This window comes from Scardinius erythrophthalmus (assembly GCF_964197995.2).
Source record: "Scardinius erythrophthalmus genome assembly, chromosome: 13".
In the NCBI taxonomy this organism is placed as follows: Eukaryota; Metazoa; Chordata; class Actinopteri; order Cypriniformes; family Leuciscidae; genus Scardinius; species Scardinius erythrophthalmus.
The window spans coordinates 12,151,746-12,171,596 of record NC_138233.1 but is presented as its reverse complement, the minus strand read 5'-3'; the positions used below and the strand labels follow the sequence as shown (position 1 = coordinate 12,171,596).

The 19,851-nt window shown below is 38.2% G+C and overlaps 1 protein-coding gene across 3 annotated transcripts in view; it reads right to left on the bottom strand.

Annotated features, from left to right (window-relative positions):
• Positions 1–998: 998 nt before the first annotated feature.
• Positions 999–19,851, bottom strand: part of macrod1 (mono-ADP ribosylhydrolase 1) — a 66,864-nt gene continuing 48,011 nt past the window's right edge. The window contains exons 6-12 of one of the 3 annotated variants that reach the window (XM_081383353.1): positions 19,396–19,487; positions 17,198–17,314; positions 10,807–10,928; positions 9,023–9,053; positions 7,887–7,960; positions 2,824–2,905; positions 999–1,944 (exon numbers count right to left, since the gene is read on the bottom strand). In XM_081383353.1, the coding sequence (XP_081239479.1) occupies positions 1,919–1,944; positions 2,824–2,905; positions 7,887–7,960; positions 9,023–9,053; positions 10,807–10,928; positions 17,198–17,314; positions 19,396–19,487 (544 nt within the window). In that variant the 3' untranslated portion in view covers positions 999–1,918. Of the gene's footprint in view, positions 1,945–2,823; positions 2,906–7,886; positions 7,961–8,885; positions 8,917–9,022; positions 9,054–10,806; positions 10,929–17,197; positions 17,315–19,395; positions 19,488–19,851 lie in introns of those variants that run through there. The other 2 variants (XR_014031411.1, XM_081383354.1) reach the window with 2 other exon arrangements.

Below are 19,851 nucleotides of genomic sequence, written 5' to 3'. Positions count from 1 at the left end.
ACTGACCAAATTTACATTCTAAGACAAACACCGTTAAACCTACAATAATAATGCAACTTAAAAATCTAAAAAAAATTGGGAAGTCACAATCAAATTCCACTTGGCTCTAAAAACCCTATGACACTCCTGGTGTCACCCACAAGATTAAACCAGATTGAAGTGATTACAAACTGTGACAGAACACCAGGATGAAATGGCATGGCCGCCAGTGATAGCGAGCTCCGTTTGACTGGCAGAATCTGGGGTTATGAGCCTGACGATACACACAGAACGCAGCTGGAGGGAACGAGAGAGAGAGAGAGAGAGACACGATAGGATCATTGAAAACGAGCACACGAGGGCATGGGAAAGAGAGATAAGGGGAGAGAGCAGCACAAAAAAGAGAAGAGAAGAGGAGCTCTCATCTGCTGTGGTTCTGCTGCTGGCGTATAAGATGCACTCCAGTGTAATCGACACTGAAGAGTTACTATTTCAGCAGCGACCCCACACTGGCTGCTTTCACTGTGCCAGTACAGCTAATTAAATAACACTTTACTAAGAGGGCTAGAGAGAGGGACAGAGCTGGATTGCAACAGGGAGGAAAGGAAGAGAGAAGTGCTGATGGGACGGTGATGAAGTCTGGATTTAGGATAATTACTCTGCTGAGCTCTTCCTCCCTCTCTTGCGCTCCCTTTTTCTCCTCCGCTCTCATTATTTGGAGAAGCTTGCCTGATGACAGTATCTGAGCTGCCTGTCGCTTATTAAAAAATGAAAATTGCTTCAGATGAGTTTATTAAACTCATCTCTCCCTCTCCCTCTCTTTTTCATCTGCCTCCCTCACTCTCTCTTTTCTTTCACAGATACAGCAGCATATTGAGATGAAAGGATACTCATCTTTTTTTGGAAAGGCCTATGAAAGATGCTCGAATCGTACGATACGAGTGTAGAAAAAAATGTCTCATAACAATTAAGAGTTCTCCTTTAACGAGGAATTTGACTAAATCAATCTGCATTAATATTTCAAAATATTTCATTTATTCGAAATCCATTTGCTGACATTATACTATTAACTTGAAGGCTTACAGTGTAATTAATGAAAGTTACATTAAGAGCGGCCCCAGCCATTAGTTCAGAGAGAGGAGTTGACTTTAATGAGGGTCTTTTATCATAGAGGAAGACAGAAAGTACATTGAAGAAGTACAAATAGTGCACTTTCATTATAGGTTAAGTGTTACAACCATTGACATACACTTTTTTTTTCTTTTTTTTGATTGCCTTAATTCAATTTTTATTTAACTCAATGAACAATATTCATGTAGGATATCTTCTATAATTTAAACGTCAATGCAGTGCAAATCATATAATAACAGGAAATTATTCCTGGAAGGATTAATAATGAGAAAATGCCATATTTGAGACATGCACAGGTTTTCGGAAATTTACAGGAAGAAAAAAAATATATCGAATATTATATATAAAGCTGTTTTGTTGTGTTTCATCTAAAAATGACAATTCAGTGACCATTTACTCATCCTCATGTCATTCCAAACATGCATACATTTCTTTCTTCTGCTGAACACAAATAAAGATATTTTGAAGAACACTGGGGTTCAAACAGCATTGGACCCCACTGACTTATATTGTATGGACAAAAAAACAAGGAAGAAATGGATACATGAGGGTGAGCAAACGACAGAATTGATTTTTTGGTGTGAACTACCACTATGAACACAAATCCAATAGCAGTATGACTCCCAACTTAAGGCAGATACCACCAATCACAGAAATCCAAGTAGCACGGGTCTGGTGATAAGAATAAATCAAGTGGTGTCAGGCAGCTGTTGTTGTTGCTTGTAGGGGATGCATCAGGTAAAAGCGAGACAGTGATGTGGCGGAGAAGCCGGCGTTGTGGCGTTTCCACAGCAACAGTGACATCCTCTCATAATTTGCTCTTTGGCGGTGAACCTGGAGGTGAAAAACAGGGTCTAATAGAGCACACATACACACAGCATCAGACGTCTACAAGAACACTAATGCTTGGAGAGTTCAGCCACTGTGTAAGATCTCAATAACACCGTATTATAACTGTGATTATTAGAGCAAGGTTCGTTATGCAACATGTTACACATAAAAAAAGGTGCAAATAAGTCAATATGTTTGGGGATGTTAAAATTGAGTAATATGAAATACTAAATTAGTCAGTGTGCGGATTTTGAATTAATTTCTTTTAACAATGTAAACACTGCATCCTTTAAAAATGCTAATGTAGTCAGTGTTAGTTTGTTATCAGTGCAGGCTACACACGTAGAGCTATCACATAATAATAACTTTAAACTGCACTAGTTTGTACTCTGTGTCCCAGAACGCAGGGAAAAACAAATACATTGGCGTCACTGTCAGGAATAACAATTACCTGTCTGGTAATCTCACTGAGGGAGGGATGGATGGATTTGATGGTGAAAAATACTTTTGATTCTTTTGATTTTTGAAATATATATGTAAACTGGGAAAACTTTGTTTAGAAAGAATTAACATAAATCAAGGGTCACAATGAAATTTAATAATTGTAAATGTCAGCTAAGAAAATCAAATCAATGTTAAAACAAAGTGAAAGAATAATGTTTGAGTGAATTCACTTTAAAAGCCCTTAAGCATAGGTGTGTGTGGATATGTGGAGACATTTTTTGGTCCCCATGAGGAAAAGAGCTTATAAATCATAAAGAAAGTTTTCTGTGATGGTATGTTTATGGTTATGGGATAGAATATACAGTTTGTACAGTATAAAAATCATTATGTCCAAATAAAACATGGAAACCCAACATTGTGTGTGTGTGTATGACAGACCTCGTGGGAAGTATGCAGACAACATTGTTTCATAGAGCTCTTTGTCAGACTTCAGAAACACACAGAAGATGACCCGGTCCAGCTGACAGCAGATAAAAACAACAGAAAAAGAGACAAGAAATAAAAAATAAATGACCATAGAGAATATCACTTTTGAGCTGATTTTGCTACTGCACAATAGAAGCATACAGTACTACACAGACACAAATCAGAAAATCGCAGCCGTAATAATATATCTTCACCCGAATGAAACTATACTCTTTTCTCTTTACCACACACTCAGGAATTCTTGAGAACAGAGTTAAAGAATGGAATAAAAGTGGCTGATTTCCAGAGAAAATCAAATAAACCTGCACATCTTCCCCTGCAAGTGCATTTCTGTGAAAGAGTTTTAGTTTGTTGTTACAACCTGAGGTGCGCGTCATTTTTTTCTTCTTCTGTGGTTTGAATATTCCATAACTGATAAACAATGTTCATTTATCCTATTCACAGATTTTGACCTTTAGCTTCTCAGTCTTGTGTGAAGAGAGGGTCTGCTGAAAAAGAGCACTTGTGTGTGATCGGTTTGCATACTTTTAATGTCTGAGTCTTTCTAGCCGGAGAGGCGCAGTGCCAATGACCTAACTGTCCTTGACAGAAACACCAGCACCAGTCCCAAACGCTTCATGGCAAGCAACAACATAAAAAGAACACATTGAGATCCGTGCCAGCATCCTAGAACCTCCATTTCCATGACAACAGTGGTGAGGGCAGGTGGGCTGTTCCTGCTTCTAATCATGTTCCTGTAACACATCATTGCATCCAGCAAGCACTCCTACTCTGCCACTGAAATCTCTCTCACTCTCATTTTTCTCTCTTTGGTGTCTAGCATTGTCTTTTTTCCATTCCACTTTGCCAAATGTCACTCTCTCTCTCTGGCTCACTCACGCTGGGTCGCTTTGTCTGTCTGATTAAGATTCAAAATGAAGCTTTATATTGCCAAAGCATTTGTAACATTATGAACATGCACATGTGTAGTGAACTACAGAAAGAGGAGGTTAAGTTTTCCATTCGATGTTTACATGGTTTCTAGGTCAAAAGCACATGGCAAACCATTTACCATACACTATCAACAAGATGCTTGTTTATATTAACATACTATTCATGTTAAACCAAATCATATTAAAGTCTTACCAATTTGATAAGTTTTTAAAAATGTTTCAGATGCAAAAAAATTCGATTTGGTGTAGCTTTTATTTGTTAGTACATGGAGGAGCACATTTAATTTGACTAAGCTAAGTGTTTACTAAAAAAACGGCTCAGTCACATTTCATCCTTTCAAGTTAAAGTTGATTCAGACATGAGTGGTTTTGTCCAAGTGGGCGAGCTTTTCAGTCTGTAATTAATTAGTCCGCCCATTTCCACTGGCCTGACGCATTCAGGTCGATTTTCAGACCGGCTGCGATCATAATAGTTGGGTGTTATCATACTGACAGAGTAATCAGCCAATCACAGCGACGTGGAGGCACCACCTTATTCTTTTTTCAGTTACCCCTAATATTCACTGTTAAAAACCATGGCCTTATGCATCAAAATGATTTTCTGTGGTATGAATTTAACTTTGAATATTCCCAGAGCCGATCCGACCTCCCTGGGGCCCTAAGCAAAATTCTGTTAAAGCAACACTAAGAAACTTTTCCTCTGCGGTCGTCCTACAGGTTGGAAGCGGAATTGTTCATTACCACTGTCGTAAACCATTTAGCTCACCGCAGCCTACCGTCACACGCTCGCTGTTTATCTAACACCGGCTTTGGAATGAACGATGTCCACAGACAAGGTAAAGTATGATGCATGATTTTATGAAAGTATGATGTATTGCGACATCAGAAACGAAGAAAAACAAAATAATGACTTTTGTAACGCTTGACGTAAAGCAAGTCAAATTTGTAGTTTTCTTATGTCTCATTAGAACTACAGAAACGCGACCCGATCTGGCAAACTTGTATAGTGAGGTTATAGCAGAAAAAAGGACCGCAAAGCAGATGCATAAGTGCCTTTCACTCTGTTACGACTTGATGAACCACTGAAACGATTTTGGAAACATTATTTTAAGCTAAAAAAATGTTCCTTGGTGTTGCTTTAAGGGGCCCTCAAACCTGACCCATGAGCCATGTAAACCATTCGCCATTGCCACACAGTCACACCTGACACCCCAGTGCTCCCGCTCCTCTAGTACTAATGAAAATGTAATTCCTGATCTCAGAAATAGAAATTGTTACTAGAAAAAGTACATTCTTAATATCAAGAATTCACATTTTAAATAGTACAAATTTAATTATTGATATCAAAAATGCATCCTGTGAATGAATAAAAGCTAAAATGGCTTGTCATAGCATGTCACCGTGTTTTAAATGATAAAAGCAATACTTGATACTTGATGGTTTTTATTTACTGAGCGATGTGAATCCATATTGACCAGTATGTCCAGCCAATCAAAATTTTAAATGCAATATAGCCTATGAATCAAGTTACTGTCAATACATTGCTTTCTATCTTGCTTTATTGCAGAGTTGTAACTAAACTGACTTGGAGACTAGATAATCATTGTCTTGTTTTAATGAATGTTGTACTTGTATGTGTGTGCGCCTATAATGAGGAGTGACGTCACGCCCATATTGTACTGGTCCCCACAGATGTTTTGCTGGAAAGTGCGCGTTTCATTTCGTGCACACGCATATGAACGCATGTTAACGCGCAATGCGGTTATCTTTGAATGAATGAATGAGGCATTTATATAGCGCTTTTCATATGTACTACTGTACACCCAAAGCGCTTTACAATCATGTCAGGGTCTCTCCTCAACCACCACCAGTGTGCAGCATCCACTTGGATGATGCGACGGCAGCCACAGTACAACGGCGCCAGTGCGCTCACCACACACCAGCTACAGGTGGAGAGGAGAGAGAGGGATACAGCCAATTCAATGGATGGATCTTTTCCGAGCTGCAGTTTATAAACAAACAACGTTGCCCTTTGTCGTTTATCAAATGTAATAAATAGTTGTATTTCACTCTCACTTTTTCCTGTCAGGCACAGTCACAGAACACAGCCCTGGAAGTGGCCGGTGTTGTAAGCAAGATGCAGAAAGACAAAAATTTGCACTGCCCAGCTGGGTTACTAGAGGTAGATGCACATCAACTTAACTTTACTGTTCTTTGCTGACATCAAACTTGGAGAGGAGAGAAAACAAGTCGACGTGATTGCTGTTCCCGCAATTCACTCTCGTGGTGTTTTTTTTTTCTCTCTTTTCGTGACCAGAAGGATAATTTTATCATCAATATAGAGCTGGTAAGTCCCGCCCATCCGTAAAACCCCAAGTGGACCTTTAGGTTGAAAAATCGTCAATGCAAGTGAATGGGAGAAAATAATTATTTTCTGGTCCCGTTTGAATTGTGCCATGAATGTGAACATATGTTGTCTGTGAATTTTTTATATAATTTTTCATGTTACGAGTTTGACAGTATATGGTATGATTCTTCGGCTAGCAGTTGTGGAAAAGACATAACGAGAAAGACTACATGTCGCCTATGTGACGTCACCCCATAAAGTTGACTTACCCGTGGTTTTCACCAACCTCAATGATTTTGTCCTCTCCCTGAAAGAAGGCGGTGAAGTGCACCAAAGACACAGCCATGTTTAGCGGGATCCGTGAGCTAGTGTCCATGTGCGAGTGGTGTTGACGTTTCAAACGCGTCGAAAGCAGCGAAGAGTTGTAGTCCACAAAGTGCTCTCACACAAAGTCTAACCGTATCAAACTTCTACCCGCTAAATTGTAGCATTCTTTACACAAAAAATTATATACAAAATTCACAGACAACATATGTTCACATTCATGGCACAATTCAAACGGGACCAGAAAATAATTATTTTCTTCCATTCACTTGCATTGACGATTTTTCAACCTAGAGGTCCAGTGGGGTTATCGGAAGGGGCGGGACTTACCAGCTCTATAGTAAACTTTGATTGACGCGCTTTGACACGAGGGGGAGGCGGGGCCTTGAGTAATTTGCGGGGCCCTACGCATCTTTCGCAGTGTGCGTATAGGGCTGATCGGCTCTGAATATTCCATATAACTGATAAATAATGTTCATTTATTCACAGATTTTGACTGGTATCCAAATATTTATTACCTCCTCAAAGAAAATGATTTGATCCACATAATGCAATTTTAAAAATAATGAAAATATAAATATAATAAAAAAATAGATAGAAATTCAAACCAATTAAAGTACCCTCTCTCTTTCATTCTCTACTATTCTCTCGGTGCGTATGGAAAGTGGAGGGGTTAGCAAGCACCAAAGCGCTGGTTAATTAGTGTGCTGTAATTAGAGTGTCTCTGTCATTTTGTATATCTGTAGCGTAAAAGAAGGCGAGAGCGACTAAACACACGGTGCAGAGTGAGATGAAAGCTCAGGACAGGAGAGACACATCAGTGAGAGATGAGAGAGGGGGGAAAAAGACAGATGTGACCAGGATAGAGAGAGAGAGAGAGAGAGACAGAGACAGAGAGAGAGACAGAGACAGAGAGGCGCCGCAGTTTGGGATGTGCAGAAGTTTGTCAAAGACATCCTGATGGCTCATTTCCTGTTAAATTTACTCCGGACTCACATTTACTCACAGGGACCAGAGATTGTGTCAATTCATTTGTGATTTTTTTGTATATGTACTGTTCTGCAAAGCTTATACAAGCTCCGTTAGGAACCAATTAAACTGAGGTTATATGTGTATGTGTGTGTGTGTGTGTGGTGCATGCTGACTCAGAAAAGTAAGTCCCTGTGCAGCCACCATCTGTTTGCCACGGCGTGCTCCTCATCGAACAATAACAACAATGGCAAGAAAAGAACACCAACAGGGAAATGACACACACACACACACACACACACACACACACACACACACACACACACACACACACACACACACACACACACACACACACACACACACACACACACACACACACACACACACACACACACACACACACACACACACACACACACACACACACACACACCACACACCTTCTCATGGTTTTGCTCCAGGTATTCTCTCACTGTTCTCAGGGCAACTTCGACTGCTTGTTCAGGCGGGTATCCTGCACCACACACATCATCCAACACAATACACGTCAGATTTACACTAGGGCTTTCAATCAACTCAAATGTTAAATCACGACATAAAAAAAGGGTTTAAATTGCAATATGCTGATTGACTGATTACAATAATCACAACTATATCCAAATAAGATCATTCAAAGACATTAAATTAATGTGGCAGAGGAAAGCAATGAATAAACATAAAATATTTTTTTGCTTTATATATTTTAAACGTTGGGCGTACACATACAGTACAGACGTCTTAGCAAATCGCATCGAGCCATTTTTCAGCGTCTCATAAGTTCATTTTATTGTGTTATTTTCTTTATAATTAATCACACTCAATTAATGCATTAAACTGACAGCCCAAACCCAGTAAATCCAACAGAGCAACATAACCTTATATTATTACGGATACACACATTACTTTGAATGATGCACGGCACCATATTTTCTGCATGAAGACTTGAAAACGATTTACTTATGGTGGATGTTTTCAAACTGAAGCTGTTTGCTGGGTTCATTTTTGAGTTTAATCTCAACACGTATAGCTAAGAAGGGGGATTATAATCAGTGACATGCTCCCGCACCTAATCTCTCCTAATCTGACCGTCTAATCCCAGCCTTAATCTGGAAATCCCTCATACTACTGCAAGTGATATCCACTCCCGGAATTCCTAAAATGAGTTTCCTACTAAATAAATAACCACAAATAAAAACACATGCATGAGCACAGAGGTCACAACACAGCCGAGGTTCATAAACGTACCATTTATTTGGTTAGATAGAGCGCCATAAACACAGGGAATGAAGTTGATGTTATTCATAAATGTTATTCATTGATGTTAGCTCATAAATGCGGTTAGTGAACAATTATCGGTTTTAATAATAAATGAGTCTATTGAAGACTCTAAATCAACCAACCTGTAATCAATTACACACAGTCATTTATAGACTATGAATATAAAGGACATATAAATATAAATAATTGATGTGAGACAAAACAATTAAAGATGAAGAGGAAACACTGATTAAGAGAAACCGCTGTAATTTGCACCTACCGTATACTCCAGTAGAGATGCAGGGGAAAGCCTAGACATCAACATCAAAGAGACATAAAAAGAAGTAACGACTTGAATTTTATATAATTAAAAGTGTGAAAAATTTGTTCTTTTATCTACAAACTAGTAAATATTTCTCTAAATAAATGTGTTGTATTAAGAAATTAAGGTTTACAAAGCACTTACTGTTGGACTTATTAGTACAAAACCACAACAAAAACAGCTTTTACAAGGGAGGTTGAATGTAAACTGATTAATTACAACCCATTAAGGATACAATCCTTTACTAATGACAAACGAGCCTTGTGTCCCAGAATTAAGGACCTTAGAAACAAAAGCTTTAATTTAAAGCAAATGGACTGAGTCACAGTGAACTGCTGCTCCTTTTAAAGGCATATTCTGCTAAGGAATGTCTTGGGAACCCCAGCACATATTGATATAGTACTTTGAAATCAATTAAGGGAATGAAAATTCTGTCATTTACTCACCCTCATGTTCTTCAAAACTTTGGATTACTTTATTTCTTTCATGGAACACAAAAGGAGCTACTGTACACTGCTGAACGTCCTAGCTTCCACTTTTCCATACAAAATAAGTGAATGGATATGGGGGATGTTGAGCAAAATATAATAAAATAAGACCTTTGTATTCATTTCATTCTGTTTCAAAGCTGTCAGAAGACTTGTAATGATATAATGGATAACTTTTAATGACACTTTAAAGGTCATTTTTTTTAGCTTAATTATTATCTGTCTCGGTAAAATTTGTAATGATTTTTTTTTTTGCACAACAACAATTTTTATGTTCCATAGAAAAATTATGTTTTAAAATTACTATTGTTGTCACTGCGTCAATAACGTTTTTTGGTAATTGAAATAAAGCTGAAATAAAATATAAATATGGATGTAAAAAATGAAATGTTGGCTTGGCAACTAACTAGAAAATTACTAAAATTAAAAATAAATGACCAATGACCAAAAGATATATAAAAAATATTTATACAAAAACTAATAAAAATGACAAGAGCACATCAATTTACTAAAACAAACTAAAATTAAAATGTAAAATAAAAGTTAGATAAAGAATATTAATAAATACTTTGATATAAATATAAAAATAATACAAGTATTAATAACACTGGGAATGACATGAGGGCGAGTTAATGATGAGTGAACTTTTATTTTTTAGATGAAGTACTCTGAATAATACTACACTTAAAGATCTTTTTTCACTGTTTCATAAAGATAAACAGGAAGTCCTCATAAGACATTATGATGCTGCAACAATCGCTTGCTCTTTTTTGAGAACCTTAACAATAGATCTTAGCTGTGCCTGTGTATTTTTATCCTTGTGGTGCACTGTTAAAATCTTTTATATATACAGTAACCTGTCTTCAATAAATCATTCCCCGAAAGAAATAAAGCTGAAACGGCTCTCAACTGTTTTAGTAGATTCATATAAAAATTGTTAGGGCACCGGTGGAGTGCGATATCTGCTGTGTTATGACTAGACTGCTTGGCATTTTGATTCTTGTACCGTGAGGCAGCCGTGAGGTGTGAGTGATACAGGGTGAGAGTTTAACATGTTAACAGTATGTACCTGAGTTTATATGCATGCAGCGTTAGGATCGAGACTGCGGTAGGCCGTTAAAATTGCATACAAGTAGTTGTATCACTGCCAAGACATGAAGTCTGAATCTGTTATGAGTGTGTGTGTGTGTGTGTGTGTGTGTGTGTGTGTGTGTGTGTGTGTGTGTGTGTGTGTGTGTGTGGTGAGACCCTCACCACAGTCCGCAGGTGGTTCTTAGTTGCCGTGTGCAGACAGTTATAATAACAGTTTCTCAGCGCTTGTTCCTCTCTCTCCCCCACTGAATCGTGCACTATCGGCCCCACGGTGTGAATAACATCTGTGAAACAGAGAGATACAGCCAAAAACAGAGAGAAGTCATACAAAAATATCAGAAAATATGTGAATGTGTGTTTAATAACTTCAACTTTCTGTCTGCATCCCTCCCGTTCATCTATCCATGTCCCTAAAACACAAATGTGTAATGTTACACTATCATTCAAAAGGTTGGGAATGACATTTTAAAATATATTATAATAGGAAACAGTTATTTTAAAGGCACAGTGGGTGATTTCCAGAAACATGTTTTGTTATGCTAATTGAAAGTCTCTTCACATCCTGATGGCAATCACTAAGTTAAGTGGTCTAAATGTATTTATATGTATATTTATCGTCTGTGGAACGCATAGGACCATAAAATGTTCGTCCAATCATTGAAATTGGTCCGAATGCAACGATACGATGGCCTACCTGACTGTCAACATATGTATTTCCATACCTCCGTGCAACCTACTCGCATCACACGTCATCACCTCGTTTCATGCAGTGCAGAGTTACACAGAAGATGGAAACCAGTGACGTTATACTCTGAGCAGTTTGTGACTCGAATTTATGCGTTTCAATGGCAACAATATTAATGCTGAAATGAATCTGCAGCTGTCAGGTGGTACAGGACAGTGCTCTAAGTTTTTCTATGTTCATTATTATTGTAATATTATGTGCTTTCATGTGTTTTGAAGGAGGCGTGGCTTTGGAGAGGCTCTGAAGGGAGGGTGGGATCTTATGCTTTCAAAGCTAGCTCGCTATTGCTAGTCTCTCCGAAAATTGCCTACCCTACCTTTAAATTGTAATAATACTTCACAATATTAATGTTTTTATTGTATTTTCAATCAAATAAATGCTGCCTTGGTGAGCATAAAAGACTTCTTTCAAACATGGTGCTGATCCCAAATTTTTGAACAGTAGCATATATTTTAAACGTGGAATTATTTTCTTAGAGTAACTAAAAATGACAAGAGCAAATGCACTTTGTTTAGTCCACACATCTGTGCAGTTTGATGTAATGATACTCTTGATACTGATGTTATATTAAAACAATTAATTCACCTAAATATATGGATCAACCTTTTTAAGTGATTTAAAAAAGGTTTATAGTGCATTAAATGATGGTATAACATAAAAACATGAATAACATGGTATAGTAAACAAAAATCAATAATTTCTCTTAGTCCTATTAAAAGTTCAAACAAATGTCATTCAAATATATTAAAGGGCTATAAATTACGCATTTTAAATGTTCCATTAATTAGTGGTATCGGTATATCAGTATCAGTGATATTGGCCTTGGCAGAACTAGGCCTTTGTAGCACAGTCTGGCTGACTTATAGAAATAACTGATGGCTGTTGGATGGGTCTTTTGGCTTGTTTCTTCTTATGACATGATGATACAACATCGAAAAATCTCTTCACAGTAACTGCTGTGCATTGATAGTGTTTAGTCCTTTCTACACCCCACACTTACCATGGAAACCGCAGTTTCTACCAAAATACCCAAGTGACAGCTGTTGTTATAAATAAATAATACAGTGAGATAAATAAATAAACAAATTCAAATTTAGCAATCCTTTTACTAGCAGTGATTACTGTAATAACTATAGTAATTGTTGGCAGATTCTATGGTTTCCAGGGTACTTGTTCATAAGCGTAACAGGAAACAACTGAAATCATCAAAATAAATGATGTTTGATTACTTTTGTTTGTTCTAAAGTCAAATTTAGAGTGTGCATGTTCAAATGTTTAATTGGAAAGCAGTTTCCTTAGTCTGCAAAAGAATAATGATTGTTATTCATATAATAATATAAAAATGGTCTCCATGGCAATTGTCAATACAGCAAGTGCGATACTTTACATGCTTTTGTAAGGTCTTTTTTTGTAAGAGAAAAGTGATTAACCCCTGATGTGTTATTAATTATTTCTAGACTTTTGATTAGACTTATTCACGTATACCAACTACACTTTCTGTTTGTGGTTCCCATTTCTGCCATCTGTCTGTTTCTCGATTACTAAAGACCCACTTGTCTCCATCCTGCACCCTCTCATCTCAATTTCCTGTTTCCTCCTCCCATTGACACTCAGCTCAACCAGACGGTAGGTCCGTTTCCCTTGTCCTTCTTTTCCGTCTGCGTCTACCTTCTGTCTAAACCATTCATCCATCTGTCCTCTCAATGTCTTGTCCTTGTGTGTCACGTCTGTGGCATGTCCTCAATCCTTCCCCTTTGCCCCGCTTGTCTTTTGGACGTCCAGCCTCCCTCAGTCAGTTCCACTCCCACTCCTCTTTCCCTCATCCATCCGCCCCCCCGACACCTCTCTGCGCTGCGTGCTGTCCGGCTGCGTTTATTTACCGCTGCACTCTGCAGTGTTTACAGCATCGATCCACCTCTGTTTGTTTAGTCCAGCAGCACCATCATACATCAAGTCAGGCAGAGACATTAGTCACACACACACACACACACACACACACAAACACACACCTAGACGCTCACATATGATATGCAAAGGGAAACAATGGACAGGAAAGAAAAAAAAACTGAGAACAGTGGGCATATGTTTGACTGGAAGTACAGTGTCACAAAGTGTTGTCATGTTTGTGGCACAGCGTGAACTGCTAAAGCGGGTGTGGAAGAAAGAGAGACAGGATGACATAATCACCGCAGACACAGGTGCAGCTGGAGGTTAAAGCAAACTACAGAAAACTGCCGGGAGGTTTAGATATCGCACTGCTCAACTCCCTCCGTCGCTCCTGTTTGCTCTCTAAAACAAACACACACAAGCGCACTTACAACAGAGTGAGCGGGGAAGAAATGATTTCAGATGTTTATGATGGAGCATAATGTAGATTCGGGACCTTGTAGCTAAAAGATAGTTTCTGAAATATATGATTTAAGCTGTTGACCTAATCTAATAAATATTTGTCATATAATCATGCCATTTATTTATTTTTATATATACTTTAATTTTGTGTTGAGACCTGACATGCATATGAATAGACACAATACTTGTATATAAATAATAATAATTTATTTAACAAAAAGTTTAGATAGATAGATAAGATTAGATTAGATTCAACTTTATTGTCATTATGCAAGGTACAAGTACAGAGCTAATGAAATGCAGTTAGCATCTAACCAGAAGTGCAGAAATATAGTGTTCAATAATATATAGATAAGTGCAGAAACAAGTCCACAGCGTAAGTGGAGCTATAGCTTACAATATGTACAGAATATATGAATATACTAAAACCGTATAGAAGAAAATGGATGGATGGATGGATAAGATAAGATAGATAATTTCCAGATTATTTATGTACCGTATTTCAATACTTTTTGTGGCTTTTTGCTTTAATATATGCTGGGTCACAGTGTGGTCGTACAGCTTGTCTTCTAAACCATTTTATTTCACCATAACTTCCTGATCTGCTCATGAGAAAACATACCATTCTCTTTCTCCCCACGCAGCTCCCAAACCAAAACCTGACAACACCCATACCGTATCGATGAATCTACCCCAAACTTGCTATTATCAGGCTCTAAATCACTCCCCTGTTTGTTCCCCCTCCTTCCCGCCTTCCTCCTGCCTGCTCGCCTTTCTCTTTCCTCTTCTCCCTCCCTCTCAGTGAAAGATTTTCTGTCTTTCTGCTACCAAGTCTAACTGTTCACTCATCCAGACCAAACCCAAGTCTCCTGTCTCATGCACAAAGGGAGGCCCTGGTCTCTCCCACCAAACCCCCTGGAGAAAAAGTGAGTGTTCACAGCTATATCCCCATTCTGCAGCAGGGGAGCAGGTGCGCTGACTTAAAAAAAGACAGCTGGCTAAGACGGTGCAAGAGATCTGCTTATCATCTGAATGGTCCGAAGGTGTTCGACTCACTTTCTGTGTTTCACCCCTTTTTCTCAATTTCAAATCAGCTTGGCAGCTAAGTTACAATATACCCGTAGTCACCAGCCGATCAAGCACGACGGCCCGCACAATAGATCCCTCTTCTTTCACCTTGGCTTTCATGCGACTGGTTTTGACAAGAAAAAGCTGTGATTTTAAAGAAGATTGCAGCTCAAAATTGATTTGAGATAACAGCCTTAATTTTAGGTCATTGTAAAAGTACAGTGTATTTCATTGGATTGTTTAATAAACATAATTAAATAATCGAACCTTGTTATTCATCCAGTCTATGAGCAAAGAGGGGAGAGAGAAAAAGGGATTAGTTAAATAACAGGAGAGAAGGGTGGGTGTTCGATTGGCCTGTGTGGATTTTAATTAGTGTTAATTGGCCACAGAGGGAAATGAAGGCTCAGAGAGAGTGTGTGTATGTGTGTGTATTGATAAATATGCTACTCTCTTCTCTTTCTCCCCCCTAGCAATGGTTGTTTTGCATGGTTGGGTCCCTAGTCAAGGCTGTATTGGTACACAGGTGGACTTAGGGACTGACAGGATCTGCACACTCTGCCTTTCATTCACCAATGAGATCCACTGGGTTTATAGTTCACCCCCTCAACCCAGACAGAGAATGTATTATTACCATACTTCTGTTTTACTATAAGACACAAACATGCACTCCCCTATCCTCATCCAAAAAGCAACAGATGTGCGAGCACATGTGCAAACTGCAGCTCAGCCAGTCAAAACATGACAATACTCTATACAAACACACAAATCTCAGATTTTATTTAGGGGCTTTAGTCTGTAATTATAGATGCTTTCTATTACTATCACGCAATTGAGGTTCAAGCTGAAGTATGTAATTTCTCCACCACCGAACGGAACTGCAAAAACAAATATTGTTTTCAAAAAAGGTTTTCAAATACGCCCACATCAGTCCTTGATTGAACAAACTGACAGCCCCGCCCCAACTCACGCCATTGGTAGAGTCAGTATTTTTGTGTACGACTAGACGGGTAGCTCAAAACAACTGGGCTACAGAGACAAAATAAATAACCTATGAATAGCTTATTTATAGTTGTCTCTGCATATTAAGATTGGATAGACAAAATATTTAAAAACCGAAAAATGTACATACTTCAGCTTTAAGGGTTTAAAATAAATGAATTCTAAGGATTATACATTTGCACTTTACTCGTTTTGCTATGGACATGATTGACATCTTAAATCTTCCAGCATGTTGAGGAGAGATTTGCTATTACTTTTTCAAACGATCAGAACCTAGAATCTAGTGGATGATATAATATATAAAAATCCCGTAGATTTACACTGAAGGAGTGACCTGGCACTTGGGGATTGACTGATCATACAAGCATTTGTGGCAGCCAGTTTTGCATAGACAAATTTGAACCTGCACCGCCATGATGCTCTCTACCCACAGACAGGAACCTGAACATTTTCATTTAGAAATGTTACATTTTAACAGCTCACAAATCACAAATAGTCCAAACACCTGTTCGTACATAACTTATAATCCGATCAGTGTGCAGTACACGCAGTCAGACACAGACACTAATTTCAGTCCTACAATTACTGCTGATATTTACTGTTCTACTCCCCGCAGTTCGGTACAGTACAGAAAGAGAGAGAAAGAGAGATGAGAAGGAAAAACACAAAGTTGGAGAGAAAAATCAACTAAAGACTACATAAAAACTAACAGAGAGCATAGCCTGGAGTGTAAGGCAAATCACTGGTGTGTATCTGTGTGTGTGTGTGTGCGTGTGTGTGTGTGTGTGTGTTGGGGGTGGCTTGAGAATCAGCAGCGTGTGCATCTCTGTCTCTGAACAGCAAGGTACAGTGGGGGGGGATCATAAATTAGACAAGGAAATTACTGCTAAGTGTGCGAATAAATTAAAGTGCGCTTGCTTCTGTAAACACTGTCTGACTACATAATTACTGAACACTCTCTGGAAGAGTGAAAGAGAGGGAGGGAGATGGATGGGGGGAGGGAGGGAGGGAGAATGATAGGGAAAAAGGTTTGCGTTGATGGTTTATTCATTCGGCAGCGTGCAACATGTACGCAACCGTTTGACATTTCGCTAGAGAGGTTGCACAACACCTGCTTACTATCCTAAGATGAGAAACATAAAACCTTGCAAAAGTCAAAATCAAGAGTAATTTAGTTTCTACAAAAGTACTGTGCTGACTTTGATGCAATCAAGCGTAAACATGAGCAAGGTTTGCTCTTTTCCTTATCCATTTAGCATACTGGAAGAAATGTTTAATTCTAACAAATGATTCTGAATTCATCATCCCATTCCAAAGAGCTCAAACCATTTCAGACAGATGTTTATATGGCATTAGTGTGATGATCAGTTTGTTTCATGAGCAACTCACATTTCGCAGGCAGGCCGTAGGCTCCGGTGATCTTGGCCTCCCCCGTTTCGCAGCCGTTCAGAGTGGCACACTCCTTCTTCAACAGAGGACCAGCTCCACGATGAATGGCACCATCCACTGAAGGGGGAATATATATACACACATACATATTCATATATATGCACATACATGCACAACAGTTATTTTTGTTAGCTATGAATAGATCTAGCATTCTGCTCACTCTTAATTAGATACAGATAAAGTAGTGCAGTAAGGTTACATTTATTAGAATGAATTATAACATTTATTTTAAATAATTACTGAGAGACATATACAGACCCTTTCCAAAAAATTTGAATATCATGGAAAAGTTTATTTATTTCCATAATTCCATTCAAAACATTAAATTCCATATATTATAGGTTCAGGGCCCACAACTTAAACGATTTCAAGTATTTAGTTGTTTATTTGTACATAATTTGGGCTTCCAGCTCATAAAACCCATGAAAACAGGATTTAAAAAAATTTGAATATTACATGAAATCACACAGTAATCACACAGTGATACCGTGGTCACTGAACCAGGTTTTGGTATTTTTGGCAGTGTGGGCAGGTGCAAATCCTGCTGGAAAATAAAGGAAGCATGAAGTGCTCTGAAAATGTCCTGGTAGACGGCTACGTTGACTCTGGATTTAATAAAGCACAGTGGACCAAAGTCCTATTTTCTGATGAGAGCAAATTTTGCATCTCATTTGGAAACCAAGGTCCCAGAGTCTGGAGGAAGAATGGAGAGGCACACAATCCAAGATGCTTGAAGTCCAGTGTGAAGTTTCCACAGTCTGTGTTGGTTTGGGGAGCCATGTCATCGGCTGGTGTTGGTCCACTGTGCTGTCCACTCAACGCAGCCGTCTACCTGGACATTTTTAGAGCACTTCATGCTTCCTTCATTTTCCAGCAGGATTTGCACCTGCCCACACTGCCAAAAGAACCAAAACCTGCTTCAATGACCACGGTATCACTGTGGAATTACTGTGTGATTTCATGTAATATTCAATTTTTTTGAAATCCTGTTTTCGTGGGTTTTATGAGCTGGAAGCCCAAATTATGTACAAATAAACAACTAAATACTTGAAATCATTTAAGTTGTGGGCCCTGAATCTATAATCTATGGAAGTTTAACGTTTTGACCGGAATTATAGAAATAAATAAACTTTTCCATGATATTCAAATTTTTTGGAAAGGGTCTGTAGTACACACACACACACACACACACACACACACACACACACACACACACACACACACACACACACACACACACACACACACACACACACACACACACACACACACACACACACACACACACACACATATATATATATATATATACACACACACACACATATATATACACACACACACACACACACATATACATATATATATATATATATATATATATATATATAATATAATATAAATACATAGTAAAACATACAATATATTATAAATACACATATGTAATATTTAGACAGATAATTCAGATGGCAATTTACCAACATTTATGATATATTTCCTTTTTTAATTTACTTTAATTTACTTTCTTAGACATTTTAAGCATAAAAACACCAATAACATTTTACATTAATTAACCACATTAGTTAACATGAACTAAGAATGAACATTACTTTTACAGTATTTATTTATAGTTAAATGTTAATCTCAACATTTACTAAATTTTTAAGATCAAAAGTTGTATCTGTTAACATTACTTAATGCACTGTGAACTATTACCTAAATATAAAAAAAGGTTAATAAATGCTGTAAAAACACATTGCTCATTGTTAGTTCATGTTAGTTAATGAATAAACTAATGTTAACAAATGAGAACTTATTGTAAAATGTTACCACTCAATCTCAGGCAGTTGTATATGATGGGCCCTTTCTAAAAATGTCGTCCCATGACAAATATTGTGCAGTTTGGGATCGACACAGCTTGTTTACCCCACTTTAATGCTGATAAACCCGACCCCCATTTATCATTTGAGGACACCAGAAAAATCAGATTTCTCATAGCACTAAGGGCAGCAATTTGAGGGTCATAACAGTTTTACTCAAGGGTTTTCAGCTCCCTGGCACTTTTGCTGATATGTGCTCAGAATCTGCAGGAGCGAGAGATAGAGTGATAAAAAGATAGAAAGATAGGGAATATATACCGAGAAATACCAGAGAGTGAAGTGGAGAGAAAGATGAGGAAAAAAACGGAGAGAGACGGAGGGACAGATGGAGGGAAGTTGTACTCAGGGCTTTGGAGTGGAGGAAAGGAGGACGAGAGGAAGCAATAGGGGAAAAGATGTGAAACTGGTGACGAGGTACGTCTGTTGGGAATAGCTTGCTTTCCTGTGTAATTGCAACATGCATGCACACACACTTTTTATATTACACAAACATCTTTTTAGCACGTACTAATTGGCTTTTTGCTCACCTGACGGGGTTTGTGACAAGGAAAAAAACATACAGTATATATAGGATATTTTCCTATATTGCATACACAGTTTTTTTCAGCTCCCTGTCATGTGTGATCCTAGCATTTAATCCCACGCAACACATGCGCGCACGCAAACATGCATGCATGGGCTCCACACACACAACATTTCTGCATACAAAAGCAT